The 20079-nt window shown below is 39.9% G+C and overlaps 1 protein-coding gene across 2 annotated transcripts in view; it reads right to left on the reverse strand.

Moving 5' to 3' along the window:
• Positions 1-1096: 1096 nt before the first annotated feature.
• The window catches only part of Rgs5 (regulator of G protein signaling 5), a 51062-nt gene continuing 32079 nt past the window's right edge, over positions 1097-20079 (reverse strand). Inside the window, exons 3-5 of one of the 2 annotated variants that reach the window (XM_008848220.1) lie at positions 15365-15426; positions 7796-7962; positions 1097-5850 (exon numbers count right to left, since the gene is read on the reverse strand). In XM_008848220.1, coding sequence (XP_008846442.1) covers positions 5689-5850; positions 7796-7962; positions 15365-15426 — 391 coding nt within the window. In that variant the 3' untranslated portion in view covers positions 1097-5688. Of the gene's footprint in view, positions 5851-7781; positions 7963-15364; positions 15427-20079 lie in introns of both variants that reach the window. The other variant, XM_017801980.2, reaches the window with a different exon arrangement.

The following is a 20079-nucleotide window of genomic DNA, read 5'->3' on the forward strand; positions in this document are numbered from 1 at the left end:
TCTTATTGTCTTCTTCCCGCCCTCCCTCCCTTTCTCTCTCTCTTTCTGTTTTTGTATACAAGCTTCTCCATCTACCCAGTCCCAGTTCCACTAGTTGAGACCTTAACACCTTACCTAAACTATCTTAGTGCCAAAGTTACAGTCATAGAATTTGAACCGTTTGCACTGACACCTAGGTTTCAGATTTTTTACCAATGTATGGAAATAAAATAATTACTATGGTCGTGGAATCTTACAGAATCTAAATAATATGCTATTATTGAACCTGCTTCTAACATTGATGATAGTGTAGAACCCTGAGACCCTCTTCATTCACCCACTACCCCCCAATCCCTCCAGACCCCCACTGATTGCTCTTTTAGCTTCTGTAAAATGCTTGGCTGCTGCTTTAGACATGCCTAGACATACCCTGGCATGCCCTGACCCCTGCCTGCTATTCCCCACCCCCCTTCCAGGAAACTATAGATTAAGCAAGCCTGAGCATAAAAACTGCCCTATAAGGTAAAAACGGAGACTCCTGGCCCCACAGGTAACAGTCAGCACATTCCACAGCCCTGAGAATAGCACCTACCAATAAGAAACTTCCAGGGCTGCATCTTATACATCCAATCGGTTTAAAATTATGTTGGCGCACCTATAAAAGGCTCCACTCTCCCTTACTCTGGGCTCTCAGCATGAATCCATTGAGTTGGTAAGGTCTGAGAGCCGGAGCTTAAGCCCGAATAAACCATAAACCTTTGCTTTTGCATTTTGGTGTGTTGGGTCCTCGGTGGTCTTTTTGGGGTCCAGTGGATGAGGTACAACATTAGCTAGGTCAATAAGTGATTGTACCCCTGCCCAAGAGAAAATAGTCACTAGAAGATGTGGTGTTTTGTGTTTTGCATATTCTTTTCTGAGTTTTTCCTATCAGCCTATATAGGAATTGGCACTTGGTAGGAGTCTCTCTATGGATTAAGGGTTCACCTATTTTAAGAAGCCTGGGGAAGAAACAGTCCTTTCCCAGAGAACACTGATTCATGAAAGAATGCTTGAGTGTTAAGAAGAACTCACGAGATTCTTACATAGATATATTTAATATGACATGTGATTACTGTTGTAGATAAGCATTTGTTACTTTATTATCAGGAAGAGTGAGTCACAGAGTACATTAAGTATTGAATACAATAATCAGGAAACAAACACATTTGGTCTGGAATTAAAAACTTTCGGGAAAAGTGCTAACACGTGATTTGATAAACGTTTCATTTCTACTCCATGTTACTGGATATGTCTTATGAAAATGATCTCCAAGTTGTCCATAGTCCCCTCAAACCCCGGTTACTTCACGACATAAAAAGAATGTTTGCAAACCTTATTCAGATCTTGCTGCCAGTGGTAAATGTCTCAGCATTTCCCTTCGTCTATACTTTTGCTTGTACCTCTTCCTAGACAGGCACCTAAGTGTTCTTACTATATTCATTATTACCTAAGTATGATGAGGCACGACTGTTTCAGAGGGAGAAGGGGGAGGGGGATATGTGGGATGATGGGGAGGGAAAACACGTGACGTGAGGGAATGAGCAAATTATAAGACGCGAGTTAACCTGGATATGATGATTACATAGCTTTTCTACTAGAAAAATTGTATAGTGATGAACTGTGAACTGAGGACCAACTCCAAAGATTCTGTTGTGTTGTATTCATCAGTCTCTACTATGAGCTGGCTTCTGTTCAGAGTCCCGGATGTCTCCTCAAGGGAGAGAGTTGACCTTTTCAGTTCCAGGATGTTTGACTAAGACTGAGGAAAGCCTTTCTTTGGTTACCAACTGCTCTCATTAGCCATCTATTTGGGGAAAAGTGTGTTTAACACAAGAAGTAGCTTTTAAAGTGTTGACCATAGAGCCTTACCCCAAGAGAAGGCTAAGTGAATGCTGAATGCATGCATAATGAAGAGACCCAACACTGGAGAGGCCCAAAAATGCAGCCAGAACATGATACCAAGACACACTGAGGCCCAATAATGCAGCCAGGACATGATACCAAGACACACTGAGGCCCAATAATGCAGCCAGAACATGATACCAAGACACACTGAGGCTTTAATCCCAAACCTGCATAGAGTTGCCTGGCCCTAGGGTTTGGATGCTCAGATGTTCAAAACTGAGTTTCGCATTCTTTCCTTTCTGGCACTTACACATTACATGAGAAAGAGGCTCTCCATGTTTGCTCTTTTCCCTGCTCAAGGTTCTCTAGGATGTTAAAATGAACTGCTTTACCTAGCCTCAATGTGAGTCACGAAATGCCTCCCACAAGTCCCCAAGATGACAGCAAGACAGTTTGTTCTTCCATCAAGCTGGGCTGCTCCTAAGTGGCTCCTAGCCACAGGGTGAATTTCATAGGACTGGGCCCTGACTTCCTTTCTTAATCCCTTCTCTGTTTTTTGCCCCTTCTCATGACCCATTTTCTTCCAAATCTGCTACATTCCCAGGAAGCAGAGGAAATGGCTTGCTAGAGGGTATAGTTTCAGGAACAAAAGTCATTTTCCCCAAATTAACTAGCCTTTTAAATGAAACTCAAACCATCAGATGTATGATGGCACAGTTGGCAAATCCCTAGAAGGGAATGCTTATTAGTTTATCCATTGATTTGTTAATGGATATCTTCTATTCTTCAGGAAATAATCAAGTTCATCCAATTGAAATGGATTATCTACAAATAACATACCAAGCAAGTGAAGTCGACAGCTTTAAATGGGATGAAAAGAAAAACTTCTTTCTATTAAGTTCTCATGCAATTTGGAACTGAAATTTACTTGGCACTTCAATGTGTGTGTGCGTGTGTGTGTGTGTGTGTGTGTAAGTGTTCACATGAACAACCACTGCTTTAACAGATACATGAGACACAACCTCCCAATTTACTAGAACTGGTGGTGTCTCTTTGTGCTGATCTGATTTAAATTTTCATTTGACCCTCACTCCAAACTATATCAAACTGGAGCATAAACCCAGGTTATGGGCCAGTACCTAGAAAATATTTCTACCCATTGACCACAATTTAGTTCCAACACTGTCCTACATCCCAGACCCGTTTACAACTGTAGCTCTGTTTTCCAAGAGAGGAAAAGCAAGAACCTCCAGGTTCTTGCAATAACTTCATACTTTCCCAAGCAATTTACTCAAGGGAACTGGCTAGGAGGGGCAGGAAGGAGAAGGCATGCTAAATAGATGTTACACATTCTTCTCCTGGAGAGGTCATCCCACTTTTTATGATTTCTCAGATTTAAAAGAACTTATTTTCTTTGCGTTACCATGGAAATTACTACCAACATGGGTTTTTATTTCCTTTCTTTTATAAGGTTCAAAAAGCTTTCCAAAAAAGTTCCTAAGCTAATTTTAATACATCTGTTGCTCATATATTTCTATTCCGTTTATTATTTTATATGTTAGAAGAATATATGTGTATAGTCTGCTTAAATTTAAAATCATATAGAGATATGAATAGCTATGTAGGTATATAATGCCACCATCTGACTGCAGACACATGGCTTTAAGCATTCTTTACTAGCTTCGCAGAGCAGCCCTTGAAGCACTTCCCACCCTTCCCACCCTTCTCAGCCTTCACTGACCAGTCTAACCACTCACACTGGTGTGCAGTTGGTTTGCAAACGTAGTCAATGGGGTCTTCAACAGCAGCCATCTTGGTGAGGGTGAGATCTGTACCATCTAGTAAATTCTCTGGACATTTTCAAACATTTGGATGTTTTAACTAATGTGAATAAAATATTTACATTTTAAATTAAAATTGTTTTTTTAAACACGCTTTCATTCAAGAAACAGTTCAACTAGATCCTCAGGATCCTCACTTTTCTAGCTGCTGGATCACATCAAGGGCTGACTTTTGCCCTACTGATTCAGTAGAGGGGAGGGATGCTAAGGAGGACTGCCAGAATTCCAGAGTGCTCACAAACCAAACCCATCCGATAACTTCATTCTTGCACTGTTGTTCCCACGTAGCCTGACCAGTGAAGGAGTTTCTCTACAGTGAGCATTCTTGGCAAATATGAATGAATCCCTACCACTTGGAACTGTTGGCAGCAGACCCAGCGGCTCCGACTCATTTTCAGAATGAAATGTCAAAAGTGTTCAGACAGATTACCCTTCAAAATCACAAAAATACAGAAAAGCCAATGCAGGCTCAGTGTTTACTTGAAGAATAAACTAATACAGCTGCTTCACTCTCAATATCCCTAGGAAATAGCCGAATGAATGAGCCACATGTGGGAAAGCTTGGCCTGTGTGAATGAAAAAAGGAAACAAAAGGAGAAATGCAAGACTCAACGGTGTCATCTACTTAAAACGTTTCAGCATTTTATTGAGCCACTAGAAACCATGCCTTCTTTCTTATGAATCAAATCCATATCCTCACCTAGATTACCTGCATACATGGTTCAATTTGATTTTATCGATTTACTAAATTATACGTACCATGACAGTCGAATCTACTAAGAAAAATATTTAAGCAAGACATATCATAATGAAATATAAAGTTCAAACCTTAAACTTACTACAATGGTCTATTATGTGGTGTGTCAGGTGCATGAAACTGAACTTATGAATGTAATTATGACTTGCTAACACAGGAAGCAAAATAGCGAGGGAAGCCTGACTGGTGTTGCTAAAAGATCACATTATTTTACAAAACACAAGATATTCTAAAACTCTCACTTAGAAAGCTTCCACATGTAATCATGTTAATTTTTCCAAAGATGATTTGCTGTTTTGAAAATAATCATCACTTCCTAAACAAATAGATGGCATTACTGGATAATTAACCATAATTAGTTTTGACAATAGTTTCCCTTTTTACCATGTTGGTCTCTTGATGCTGAAATGGGAACTGACTCCATTGGATGACAATGGTTTTAGTTTATGTTACTAGTGTTAGAAAGTTTGAAGTTCATTTTATATTCACAATGATTTCAAGTTATTTGAAAATTTAAAACCTTGCCCACATTTTATAAGCATAGACACTGATTTATAAAATAGTCTATTATTTACCTTAGGTGATTGAATTAAAGCAGTATTTGGTGAATCATGGGGTGGGTATATAGTGATGGAAATATATGGGCAGAATTAAAATGAATTATGTTCAGATTGGTTTATAAGCATAATATATTCATTATTGCATCTAAATAATATCCAGCCGACATAAGGTGCTCTCAGAGAGAGATCAAAAATTAAACAATTTACTTTTGTTTCTAAATCCCTTACCACTTTTTACTAACCAAATTCAGAAATCACTAAAGACATTACTGCTCTGGATGAGAATTAAACTATCAACTACATCAATTAAAGTCCCTTAAAAGGAGGTCTTTTACATATATATTCCTTTTCAGCCTCCTTTAGGTAGCAATCTGTTCTTGTCACAGATAGCTTTGTTGAAGTCAGGATTTTTCTGTAACTTAAGCTGATGGAAACTGGGTAGACCTTCTTTACAAGGCCAGTAGGAAGAAGAAATGGAAAGGAAGGCCCTTGGATAGATCCACAAATCCAAACCAGCACGCGCAAAAGACTAAGCAATACCCTGGGATTTTCCCTGTTTGGATATCTTTGAGCAAAGCTGCTATGGGAAGAGGTGAAGGTGACTGGAAAATGCAGTGTTGCTATAAGGATGTAACTCCCCAGACAGTGTTTACAGCCTGACCAATGACTACTTGATTAACTCCTGATAAAACTCAGAGCGCACAAAGCGGGGCAGCGAATCCTTCTCCATCAGGGCATGAATTCTTTTCTGGGCCACGTCAAAGCTGCTCAGGGAAGGTTCCACAAGGTTCTTCATAGTGATGTCCTTAGTGAAATGGTCAATATTCACCTGTGGGCCAAGAAACAGGGTCACTGAGTCAGCCCAGGCTATAGGATTTGATGAGGTACCAGGGGGGCAGAGTTTCTCAACAGCGAGATATAAGACAGGAGGAATGTCATGCAAAGTAAGAAATATCACTACTGTTTCATAAGCAGTGGGGTTGGGCAACTGATACTGCAGTGAACACATAACTCAGGTTCTGATTTCAACCAGCATTTGACACCCACCAGATGTTGGGTCCTCTACTAGTACCCAACCAATCACCCAACACATATCTTGGCAACACCCTAAGAATGATTCTTTAGACACCCACACACTTACACACACACACACACACACACACACACATACACACACACACATACACACACACAGAGAGAGAGAGAGAGAGAGAGAGAGAGAGAGAGTTAAGTGGTTTCAAGATCATTTCTCAGATAAGTGTATTAAATCCAGAGTCAGATTTGACTGGCACCTGTGCTGATGCCTGACTCCATCTTTCTACCACATTTCCTGCCTTGTGGTGGGAATCTAGCAGGAGAAAGAAATTTTACCTAGGGATCCATGACCTTTTGCATGGTTTTAGAATGGCTATTTCCTGAAAACAAACCAAGAAACCACGGTTCTGACAAGAAAGTAAGTGTGACCATCGAATGGTTAGTTGGCCAGGAGATTGCAACCAGGACCTTCTGCGTGTGAAGAAAGTGTTTAACCACAGAGCTACATCCCTGTTCTCATACCTGCATATTCACCCTTTACAAAAGGCCAGAGATCAAAGGAAAAAGTATCTAATGTTGACACTATAGGATCCTATCACGCATGTTAGAAAAGAAAGACGTGTTAGGATTTCCCCTTTACAAATAATCTCAGACTACTACCCATACAAAGAGTTTCCTCAGTCTTTGAGTGACTCCAAAATTTAGTGAACATTACTGTCCATATTGGATTCAGGGAAATCGTGTGGGATTATAGGCCCTGTCTAAAGCATGATGGGCGTCTGGTTGTGACCGTCTTAGATTTTTCTTTTTTTTCTTTTCTTTTTTTTTTTTTTAGTATTTTATTTATTATTTTTATGTGTATGCATGTATTGCCTGCATGTAGATAATACTCCTTGGAACTGGAGTTATAGACGGTTGTTAGCTTCCATGTGGGTGCTGGGATTCGAACCTGGGTCTTCTGCAAGAACAGTGTTCTTAACCGCTGAGCCATCTCTCCAGCCACCCCCCCAACCCCCGGTCTTGGATTTTTCAATTTCTTTCTGTGAACAGCAAAGATAACAGCAGACAAAATTTCCACAAGCTTCCTTGAACTCTACATATACCTGGTAGTTGACAGTCAATTAATGTTAATGACTTTAAACACCTTTATCACTATTGTCTTGTATTATTTTTGATATAGAAGTGTGGTTGCCCCAACTAGAGTCTAAGTGTCAAATACCAGAGCCTAGAAATTAGGGATGGAGGGGAATAGAGGAGACAAATTTTGAAGGACACAGAAGGGAAAGGAAAAGTTAGTAAAGATGAATGGGAGAAATGCTCCCTGGGCATTAATTAGCTCAGACACTGATACATATATTTTCATATCTACTGTTTACATAATGCAGTCCTCATAAACATTTCTACAAAATACTCTCCATTATTCTTATTTTTAAAAACTAGACTCCGTGATTCATCTAGACCACACACTGGCTCATTTCCCACTTGAGGGTACATGCTGACTACTGGAGGGAGACCCAGATGGCTAGGCAGTGTTCTGGACAGCATTTAAGTCGCACTTTTTCGACCGTACCATTCTGCCCTAGTATTCAATAGGTGCTTGGTTAGGTACTCACGAGTAGGAGTTAGTTTTTAGTGTCTAATGTTGAGCCTGAAGCTTGAGTTTAAATACTTCCTGGGAATGAATGTGCTTATCTGACCCTTAACTGGCCATATTCACCTACCTACCCATCAGGACCAACCTCTTTAGGAGCCTCTGTCTGGATGAATTCTTCATAAATTTGCTTTGCCTTCTCAGCCATTTTGAGAGGGGACTTGATCTTCTTGTAATCCTCACAGGCGATCCAGAACTCAAGGTTTTCCTCACTGAATTCAGACTTCAGGAAACTTTTGAAACTGGTAAGTCCATCTAGCAAGTAAAAAGTCAGTGGACGGAATTTATCGATTTAACAAACTTTATAGCCTGTGGAATAGCTTAGGCTTACTTTCAATATGTCTCATCATCGATGTAAGAACTTTACAAATGTAAACTCAATCATTTCTCATTATAAACCCAAGGAGCAGGTGCAGTAAGTATCCCATTTTGTAAATGACATAGAAATGACGTGACTACCTCCAAATGCCCAGCTGTAAGTGGCAGAGCCAGGATTCAAACCCAGGTTATTTGATTCAAAAGTCCCACACATTTGTTCGTTATCTTAAAACACTTCTCAAGAGAAACCTGATTTTACTTCTTGGAACAAAAACTGTCCAATAAGGGCTACCTACTCTCTTACATACTTGATCTGAGAGAATAATACAAGGCCAGCAGAAAAATGCCAGAGAGATGATGAGGAAAGACTCACTAGTGCTGTCCTATGCACAGCTTTTTAGTTTATGCCTTTATCCAGAGAGTGAAGGGATGGGACAAAGATGTGGGGAGATAGAATAACTCAGCTCTGTTCCTCATGGACACTCACAGGGTCTCTGGCAGTGGACAAAGGACTTTTCTTTTAATTAATTGAATGCTGTGTATACATGTTTCCCTGTCATTCTAGCTCTATTTCTGTTGCTGGGATAAAATACCTTGACAAAAAGCAGTTAGTGGAGAAAGGGCTTATTTTAGGTCACAATTCTAGGTTACAGTCTATTACTGTGGGACTATCACAGCATCAGGAGCTCAAGACAGCGGACTATATCATATCCATAGTCAAAAGCAGACAGAGAATGTATGCGTGCATGTTCAATTACTTGGCTCAGCTTTATTTCTCCACTCACACAGTTCAAGTCCCCCTACCCAGGGAATAAAGCTGCCCACAGTAGGCTTGATCTTCCCACACCAATTAACTTGAGAATGCCCTACAGAAATGCCCAGGTGCCAACCCAATGTAGACAATCCCACATTGAGTTTCCCTTTCCGGGTGATTCTAGGTTGTGTGGAGTTGGCAATGAAACCTATCCATCACAATGTTTACAACATTGAGGTGCATTATCAACAATGATGCCATTCTGGACACACCAACTACCGGAGAAAAGAATACTTATTTTTCAGCACTAGGGATTGAAGCTAGAGCCTCATGTATACTAGGCAAACACTCTACCACTGACCTATATCCTTATCCCAAAATAATCATTTAAAACTTGATTTGTCAATATAGGTAACATTAATTCTGAATGTCAGAAATAAACTATTATTTCTTTCTGCAGGTAATTTTGGAGTGACTGTTATATTTCATGCACTATGATATGTCACTACGATAAATGAAATAAACTTGGTTTCTGCCCTAAAAGTGCTTATACATTCCATGGGAAGTAGGAAGAAAATGAAGAAACTCACTGAACATTTATACAGTGAAAGAAAATCTTTTGCAGAAGAGCAATAGCATCACAGCAGGTACCCAACTTCGATTGAGACACATGGAAAGTAAAGTAGTAGCATTCAATTGGCACCTGAAGGGAAGGGGCAGGTGAACTTGTCACATGCCAAGTATTTATTGTCACCAATTAATTATATATAAGTGTTTGCATATATTGTGTTTAATATAACAATTGTGATTCTGTCTTCAATGTGTCTATATACAAATACAGACAAATTTATATACACACGATAATTCCTGGGCTGGATTCTTTTGCTCTCTGTTTGTTTCCTACTTTTTTAGAATTAATATCTAAAATGATAAAGAGAATTCATGAAAAGGACTTAACAAGATAATTGTAGATTAAAAAAAGAAAAAATCTGAATTTATGACGTTTTTCTTCTCTTAATGGATACATACTCACACACATAAAACTATTTAAACTAAAATTCTAACAAGTAGACACTTTCTGTAGAAAATGAATCCATGTCTGTTTGTTGCAAAGGAAAATGAAAAGTTTCTAAAAGAAGGAGAGAAGAGATCTCATTTTCAACGGGCTATGTCAAGGTCACAGTCTACCCTTAGCAGCGTGCTTGGTGGACCATCTGCCTCCCAAGACAGAGGACAGGAATGACTTGTCATCAACTTCAGGGTCCTGTTTTCCTCTAACTTACCCCCACAGACACTTGTCTATAATCCATTATATCTGTCTAGGGACTATATTGACATTACAAATTCATTTTCCTTCACCCAATTTCAGTTGTTTTCTCTTTTCTTGAATATTTGTGCCTTTCATTTCTATAGACTGTAAATTTCCATACATTAGTTGTTGCTTAATACATGAATTACAGAATGTATGTGCAGATAAAATCAGAGATACTGGGCCATCCCTTTTCCAAGTCATTTCTATTTTTTCTTTTTCTTCTTTTTACATGTGCGTGTGCATGGTGTGTGTATGGTGTGTGTGTGTGTGTGTGTGTGTGTGTGTCTGTGTGTGGGTGTGGCATGTGTGTGTGCGTGCATGTGCATGGTGTGTGTGTGTGTGTGTGCATGGTGTGTGTGTGTGTGTGTATTCGTGTTTGCTTGTGTGTGGGTGCATGTGCCTGAGGACGCTCGTGCACATGTGTGTGTGGAGGCCCAAAGCTGATGTCTGGAATCTTCCTCCACCTTCTCTTTGAAGTAAGGATCTCTCAGTCAAACCCAGAGCTTTCCAGTAAGGGGAACCCCAGGGGCTGGCTTGCACCAGGGATCCCCTATCTCGACTTTGTTGGGTAGGTATGAAAAACAATTTTCTTTGTGCAAAACTTGCTAAGGAAATTACCTAAAACTCTTGGATAATTTGTTTTTATTTTGCCTTGATTTGATTGAGACATGATCTCCCTGTAGGCCCAGCTTGCCTGGAACTCACTATGTGGACTAGGCTGGCCTTGATCTTATAGAGATTCACCTGCCCCTGCCTCCTATGGCATGCTTAGATTAAAGGCATGTGCCACTGTGCCTGACTTCCTTTGATAATCTTATCTGAATAAAATCAGGTTTATTTCTTCTTTCCCTGGTTTCTCCTTTATTACTTATCATAATTTAATCATGTTGAAGTCAACATATATGTTGAAAAAATAAACAAGACCCAGTTTTATTCTTATAATGGTTAAGGTTTTCATTGGTTTTTAGACAAATGTATTGGATAGTCTCTGCTGAAATGGAAAACATCCTCCCTCATTTGTTTCAGCTGCCAGGAAATGAGGTCTTATGAGCACCCACACAGCCAGATCTGAGTCTGCAGAGGAGAAAATAATTCCATAGAATAAGCCCATGGCAAATTCTCATTAGCTCCACAGCCCCACAAATTATCAGGCACTGTGACTCACCCATCCTACTTCTTTGTAAAATGTAGAGATAAAGATCTTGGTCCTCCCAAACCTTGTTATTTGAGACCTGAGGACATATGTCAGGACTCCTTGATGCTGTTAGCATTTAACGCACACCCAGGAAATGAGCATGTAAAGCAGTTTTCCAGTGCAGCAACCCATTTCCCAAATATTGGTTTCATCGCCCTTGTTGAATTCTATAATATTGTTTCAAGGCCTTTGTCAATGTATTTGATTTAACCCAAACTCATTAAATAGTACACTCTACTGGTTGGGGAAACATTTAAAACGATTCTTTCTCTCATCTGGCACTCTCTAGGATTTCTCTTCCTAGAACTTTCTATAGCCACCCCCCAGTCAACTTTCCACTTCTTAGTCTCTGGTTTACTATCAGTCCTTTTTCCTCAGAGACTTTTCCTATTAAATTCTCATCACCCCCAAAGATGGTTTCTGGAGTCAGAGATGAAAAGGGGATTCCAAACCCAATGTCTTTTCTGCCTCCTACTTTAACCTGCTCACTTGACACCCCAGGAGAACTTCCAGGATACAACCCTAAGAGAGCCATCACTTCTTCTCTGGTGACCCAACACTGGGCCTCAGAACATCTCTCAATACACATAGGCACCATCTACAACCCAGGAAGCAGATGAAACCCATCTGACCACTGGCCTTGCAGAAACACCCTGGGGGATGAGCCACATCATAATCTCAGGGCTGGTCTTTATGAAAGATAGAAATTTTCATGTCTAGGTGAAGCAGAACAGTATCTTTATACAGGAAAAGAAGGAAGCCACTTGCAAGACTCCTTTGGGAATGAAAGGAACATTAAACAAATCCAAGTCAGTTTGCTATAAAGGCAAAAAAATTGCAAACAAGAGTAGAACAAATTCTTCAATAGAGATAGCGGTGGTAAAGGATACTGAAATGGCATTGGTAATTGATAAGTACCATGACATAGCTTATTGTTTCAAAGCGTGTGCTTTAGAGGTAAGATTGCCCAGTGGTGAATTCTGGCACACTATATTATCTCTATAACCTGGGCAAGTTATTTAGCCTGTCTGAGCTTCTGTTGCTTGGTATGTTAAATGGAGGTAATAACGCAACCTACATGACAGTGTTCTGGTAAGGACTAAATAATTCATGTACAGCTTTTTTATGGTGCCAAACATAATGATCACAAAGCTCAATACATGCTAGATTTCTTGATTATTATTCATAACAAATTAAAATTTAACCCTTATCATCATTCAAAACCCAACTGGAAAGCTGCCTCATGTATGACACCGTCTTTCCCCACTGCTACCCACTTGCTCTTGAGGGTTTCTGCCAACAGTAAGGAAGAAATCACTTTTTTCTTTTCTTGGGACTATTTGCTTGTTCAACCATCTTAAATATTTTGCTTATTATTTTTATTTTATGTGTATGAGTGAATGTGCATGTAGGTAGGTGCATCCGTGTCATGAATGCCAGTGGACGTCAGAAGACGGTGTTGGACCCCCTGGAACTGGAGTTACAGATAGTTGTTAGCTGCCATGTGGGTGCTGGGAATTGAACTCAGATCCTCTGCAAGAGCAACCAGGGCTCTTAACTGCTAACCTATCTCTCCAGCCCATTGTTCAGCCGTCTTTCTTATGAGGCTTTCTTATTTGAATCCAAAGTTTGAGGTTTACATATCTTCACTTTCCTTTTCCTACTTCCTAGCTCAAATTTATGCACCTAATAGTTAACAGCATTACCCATTGCACTAAATAAGCCACATTAAGTGAAGCATTTCCTTCCAACTCACAGGACTGAAGAATGTGAACTTTAAAGAAAAAATAATTTCCCTGGTTCTGTTACTGTTACAGTAAATTATATCGTGAACAAGCTGCTTAATTCCCTGAATTTTGGCTTCCTTTTCTGAAAAGTAGACATTGTTCTTGTACCTAAATCCTGAGAATATCGTAATCATTAAGTAGGCCGACATACGCAGAACACTTAGAATAATGCACAGCATATATGAATAATAAATTTCAGGTATTACTTTTATTATTATGATCACTTTCAAAAAATGAAAATTGTGGTTGTCCATAAGAAAGATGAAGATAAAGATGAACCAGAAAAAAGGAGGAAGAAATTGGAAACCAAGAGAGAGAAGCAAAGGGAGACGGAAGATAGAACGGATGAATCCAGAACCCAGCTGCTGCATGCCCCACGGGAGAGGCTAGGGTGTTTCGGGAAATGCTCTGACCTTTGCAACTCCTGAGCCAAGAGGGCCCAAATAAACATGCGCTGCCAGACTGAGCTTTGTCCTCATTTGCTCTGAAAAGGCTCACATGGGAGACTTAGAGTCCCTGGCTTGTGTAAGCTCCCATGTGCAATCTATTTTTGTGTTTAAAGAGCAAGATACTTGGTATGTGTCCTATAGGCCGAATAAGTGAATGCAACAGTGCCAGCAATAGAACCGAAGACAAAACATAAGAATTTTATGTACCACAAGCACCCCCAAATTAAATTATTAAAGATAACTTTTAGAGCCAAAGAGATGACTTATTGGGTAAAACATTTGCCACGCAGACCCAAGGACCCAAGTTCCATCCCAGAACCCAAGGTGGAAGGAGAGAACCAACTCCTGAAAGTTGTCCTCTAATCTCCACATGTACCGTTCCCAGAGTAACAAATAAAATCATCTTTAAAAGTCATTTTTAAAATAAGGAAGAGTAAGAGGATCTTTGATATGTAGAAAAAAATGGAATAAGAGCTTAACCTTTTCTTTTATAGGCCTGATACCAATTGGCTTTATTTCTACTCAAGAAAATTTTGATTTAATTAATGCTTTGGTAACTACATCAACTATAAGAGGCAGTAACCTATGTTAATACAAAGGAATGTCAGATGTCCCTTGTAAACTGACAAAGATGCATATACAATGCGCTTTCTCTTCGGAAATTGACCAGATGAAAGAGACTAAATCCTGTCAATGCCCATAAAACCTTTCATAGCAGGTGAACAGCAAGTATTAAGGGCATAAAAGCTGTGCTGACAAATAGCTTTGGAAGTTCTGAGAGTGACTAATTCCTTCTGGATGGACAATGGTGACTTAACAGTTGGCATTTAGGTTAGCTCTTGCAAGTAGAGAGAATTTCAACAGAGACCTGAGCACATGGTATTTCTTCAAAAGAGATTACATGTACAAATCCTACAGAGAACAGTTCAGTTCACCTAAAGACAAGCTATGTGCTTATCGTGGTGGATCCTGAACATTAGACATTTGAACTAGAGCCACAGGGTTTGAAAGATGGCTCAGCACATACTGCCCTTCTAGAGGACCCAAGTTTGGTTTGTAGCACCCATGTTGGGTGACTCACAACCACCTACAACTCCAATTCAAGGGGATCTGACACTGTTTTCTGGCCTCTGAGAGCACTGTAGTTGCATGCACATACCCTCATACATATTTACTTAATTAAAAATAAAAATAAACCTTTAACAAAAAGAAATATGAACTTCATTTATTTCACCTTGGGAATCGGTAAGGACTTTAGGGGAAAGAGAAGCAGCACTTATAGTAGTTTTAGCTTGAAAAGAGTTGGGCATCTTCACTGTGTGGACAGAGTCACAAGCTTGTCAGGTCACAGGAACAGTTGGCAGCAGGTTGAACTAGAATGTACCACCCATGGCTTCTTCTGAGATCTTTGCAGCAATAAATCCAATCCTTTCCAATCCACAGTGAGGTTAAATAGGAAAAGGCGGTTTCTTTACTTCACTTAGGTATATGAAGAAGCTTGCCAAAGCAGGGCAAGCTGACACTTTTATGCACTTGAAAAGTGGAAACAAGAGGATCAGGAATTCAAGGTCATCCTCAGATTCATAGTGAGTTTTGTGTCAGCCTGGCCTATGTAAGACCTTGTATCAAACAACAAAACACATGACACGGCTCATACACACTTCTACTAAGCAAGGCAGGAGGGAATAGCATCTGTCATTAAAGTGCCTTTCTCTTCTACCAACTGCATAACCACACTCCCACAGTGAGGCCACAAATTGGGGAAGAAGGATGTGGGTAGAACGAAAGGTGCTTCATGTCTGTGTCCTGACCCTGACCCTCATGAGAAGCTTGAGAACTTACAGTTGTTCTGCAGGACCTTGTCCAGGGAATCGCGCCACTGCAGCGCCTCATCCAGCGAGGGCCTAAATCAAGGATAAGGAGAGAGAAGGGAGGCGGCATGAGTGAGGAACCAACCACTCTATGATAATGAATTGGTCCTGATTTTCCTAGGCAGAAATGACACAACTTGTGACTCACCCTTGAGTTAAGGACATGTGGATTGTTTACTAAGAGTTGAGACTGATTATCTGGTTTGTTTTCAGATACCCACAATGAACATTTTTAATTCTTTTTGAGCAACCTGATTAGACAGGTCTATTCCTTTTTAGAAAGATTCTATTTGTCCTGAAGTTGTGTCTTGACATTCTTACTTATTGTACACAAGTGCCTCTGGGAAAACGTTTATTCCAAATTTAGGTTAATGAAATCCAGTTGTCCCTTTACCAGGGATGAACTCATGCCATGTCTTACCAGTGCTGCGCATTTGCTGCCTGACTTCCTTTGTTCCACACCTCAACCCCAAAGTCATTTTCTCAAGGCTAATAGTAGACAGTAGGCATCATGTTGCCCCATGCTGGAAATGTAAAGCAAGTCTACATTTAAGAAAACAAAAAACAACAACAAAAAACCCTCTGCATTTATTTTTCCTGCCCAATTAGAATGGAGTAATATTTTTTGAAAGATTTTCTTTTTCTCAGAAGAAAAGTAGTTAATATATCCTGAGTCAGGATGCAGTAAACAAATGCTGAAGACGTTGACTCAAAAGGAGAAAGTAACAGTCAGCATATAATTTCTCCCTTGACTACTTTTATTGTAACATATTCATGAAAGCGTTGCAGGTGTAAGTCTTACACGAGTTCTCTCAGCAGGATATATCAAAGTGAGCTGCTGTTGTCTGGGAGTAAAAGTGGCTGACGTGCTCTTCCTGGATTCACCCTGCTAGAATGCTTGCAATCCCATGTGAGTTCATCAGCAAACCAAAGCAGACTGGCACGGCGTCTATTATGACATGAAGACCAATGGCAGCGTTTTTCCCAAACTGAAATTTCCTTGGTGCTTAAATTATTTAGTAACTGTTCTAAAGCAACCGAGGGATATTCTTGCCATATCTAGCTTTATATATATTGGGGGGGGGATTTAAATAATTGAAAGTAGCAGCTGAGGTTGTAAAGACAATTTCTAGTTTACTTTTATTTTTCGCACACATTCAGCCTCATTTTATCTATGTGAGGAGTCAAAACAGAGTAGGCTTTTCAGTTAAGGTTGAGATCATCACCCAACTTCTCTATGCCTCTTTGCAGGACATGCACAGATTGCTAAGTCCTAATTATATGATTTTGTTTTCAATTTTATGTGTTCACTCTTTGAAAGCCAGACTTGACAAATATGGGGATAATAAACCTTGTGAAATAATCTTATATGGTTTCTATTTTCCTGGATGGAAACATAAATATCATATCAAAAACATACTAACGCCTCACAAATTTATTTCTAACATGTGAACCTGCATCTCTATCCCCATTGTCCCCCAGCTAGTATAGAGGAACTCATGAAGAAGAAATGGCATGAATGTGGATTATAAGACTGTCCTTATATTTTTCCTCATTCATTTTATTGCTAACCATAAAAAGGACATATTTTCTAAAGGTCAATCATTTCCTTTGGCTCTTCTGTATTGGTTTATACTGAGAGCGATTATATATATATGATTTTATGTGTATATGTTTGTAGTGATCCAATACTTTGTACATAGCAGACATCCACCAAGCCCAATTGTTCTCAGAAACAACAGCATATTAAATTACAGAACAAAAGAAAGCAGCTCACTCCCTGAATCTCCTTATTTTATAAATATTCTCATAAAATGAAGTCACTTTCCTGCCCTTGTTTTTCGGTTAGCATAGAGGTGCACAGGAAGACGCAGGTGCCCCAAGCTTAAGCATGTTGCCAGATGCAGTTTGTCCCAAATGGTCTTGTTGTAAACCAAAGTAATGGTCAATATCGGCAGCACATCACGGCCAAGATTAAATTCCTGAAAAGGACATGTGCTGAGCCTGCTTGGGGGTGAAATTAGTTGAAATTGATTTAAGGGCACAGTCAAGTAGGACACACCCACGGCATGTAGCCTAGTGTTCTGATTATCAGCCTAGTAGGCAACAGGTTCATCCTGTCCTGATTCTCAGAATTTGCCAGCCCTCATTAAGTGTGAGTTCTTTGGAAACAAGATAGATGCAGATCTCAATGACCAATGGGCATTCTGATCTGCAAGGTCATCACTGACCACAGAGGTGAGCACAGAGTCTCCTTCCCCTGTGTGGGTGTAAGGGAGGGGGAGGAAGCTAGGTCAGATGAAGGACAGAATAAACATTTATAGGAGTGATTAACTGTGTGTTTTATAATGCCCAGGATAAATGCCACCTGGTTCAGGAAGTGACCATATTGGTATAGAAGCACTTTCTCCACCCTTAACACATTTTACTTGCTGGATCTTTCATACAGCAGTGGTGCACATAACTCCTAAAGGGAACACATTGTCATTCTTGGAGAAATTTATCATTCTCCCCTGTCCCCACAATATCATTCTGTAATACACGAGCAGCCGCATGAGAAAGATCAATGAAACATGTTCAATTTTTTAACTAGATGTGAACACCAAAACATGGCAAGATTGTCCCTCCCAACTGTAACCCATCAGCTGTGTCTATGTCACTGTTGGCCATGGGATAAGGGATCAGTGCATGTTCATGAACTTGATGGGTCATGAGTAGAATGGACTGTAGGCATCCTTTAATAAATAGGTGCCAGATTTACAGTAAACTGAGTATGGCACCTTTTACACAGAGTTACCCAGTTGAAAGCCACAGATGACTTTGATTCGAATGACTAATGCCATGAGTCATCACTACACCTGCTGACAACACAGGCCTGCATTAGCTGAAACCATGGGAAAAAGTTTTAATGTCTCTAAGCACCAGTGACTAGATTTTGTTGGTTTGGTTTACTTTCAGTTTTGGTTTGGTTTGTAATCAGTATTTGGTTGGTACACAGTATCTGGTACATATTTAAGTGTCCTTGATAATGTTCTCATAGAGTTCCTTGGGACAAGGAAAATGAACTTCAAGTTAACTGATGTTGTTTATGAGAGTCTTCTCTGTTCTCCCTTCCTGTCCTACAGCCTATGAACAGTTTCAAGCCCATGAATATTCATTGAGCCCTTAGCCCATGGATGCAGGGACTCTTGGCACCATGAATAGATTATAAATGTTTTGATATGCCACTTCTTCATGCCCATAAAATTGTACATCCTTCTTTACAAGCTTCACTTTGCAGTCAGCCTGGAGAGGGGATGAACACAGACATGATAACATGCTGTAACTTCATTAACCAGGTTTGCTACTGGATGTGTACGGAGGCCAGTCTAGAGTTCTTTAAAGTGATAAACACCAGAAGAACAATGTATTTTGTTAAAAACTGATAACAGGTGGCAGGGAAGGACAGTTAATAAAAGGGACATACTGTAAGAGTATATCTGCCCCTCACATTTGTAATTGAGAAAATTACAAACCATCATGCTATCACAAATTCAATTTATGTGATTTACTAATTTTGTTTATTGGACCTACAGCAGAGATCTTGGGAATTCAGAGGGTGGGCAAAGTTGGAGCACAGGAGGTAGCTGTGACAAGACACATCGACTCTGCAGACAAGTCAAGAACCCAGCCTTAGAGACAATAGCTTCATCAAAGACGTAAGGTTTGAGAAAGAGATCAAGAAAATCTGAATGCAGATGTATGTTCAAATTTTGGCCTGCATACGAACATCAACAAGTGCTAAGGCTTTTCCCACCTGAAACCCATCCATGGGTCCATGGTGACCATGACATAAGGGCTTAGTGCATGTTCGTGGACTTGATAGGTCATGAGCAGAATGGACTATTTCTAGAGTGAGCCAAAGAAAACAAAGAGAAAGATGTACGGTCAAAGGAATGGAAGAGTTTTTTTTTTTCAGTGTGGTATATGAGTACTTATTTGCTTCTTGTGGAAGAATAACCAAAAGGAAAAAGACCAATTATGAATACTAACGTGGAGCCTGGAGTGGTGGTACACACATGTGATCTCAGCACCCAGGAGGCAGAGGCCGGCAGATCTGTGAGAAGGAGGTCAGCCTCGTGTATACAGTGAATTCCAGGCCAGCTGGGGCCTGTCTCAAAACAAAACAAAAACAACAAAAAGATAAAATGATAAGAAAACTTTGGTTTTGGTGTAAAAACATAAACATCTTTTTTTCCCCTATTTTTTCCAGGAGTCTAATTTTTTACTAAAATGGGAATTTAAAATATATTTTTTAAAAAGAAATTACTTCCTAAAAACAATTGCCTGAAGAAGATGAGAGGTGCTAAAAATACCTTCAATTAAGAGGTTATTTTCTCCTTTATTTCAGAGTATGTAGGTTAAAAATAAATACAGAGAAATGTTTAAGTGAAGACAACAGAGGTTGCTGAGCTCATGCAGAATGCATTCTTTCCCTGAAGGGTAAAAGGCACAGAAATCTGCCCAATACGAAGATGCAGAATGGGGCTTACGGGTTTGGAAAAAAGTAGGAAGTGGTCACTGTTAAAAATACAGCACACACACACACACACACACACACACACACACGCATGCACGCACGCACGCACGCACGCACACACACACCCCACAAGCATTCCCTAGGGATAGGAAAGTTGGTTTGTTTTT

Source organism: Nannospalax galili, unplaced genomic scaffold (genome assembly GCF_000622305.1).
Source record: "Nannospalax galili isolate Female #2095 unplaced genomic scaffold, S.galili_v1.0 scaffold383, whole genome shotgun sequence".
Classification (NCBI taxonomy): Eukaryota; Metazoa; Chordata; class Mammalia; order Rodentia; family Spalacidae; genus Nannospalax; species Nannospalax galili.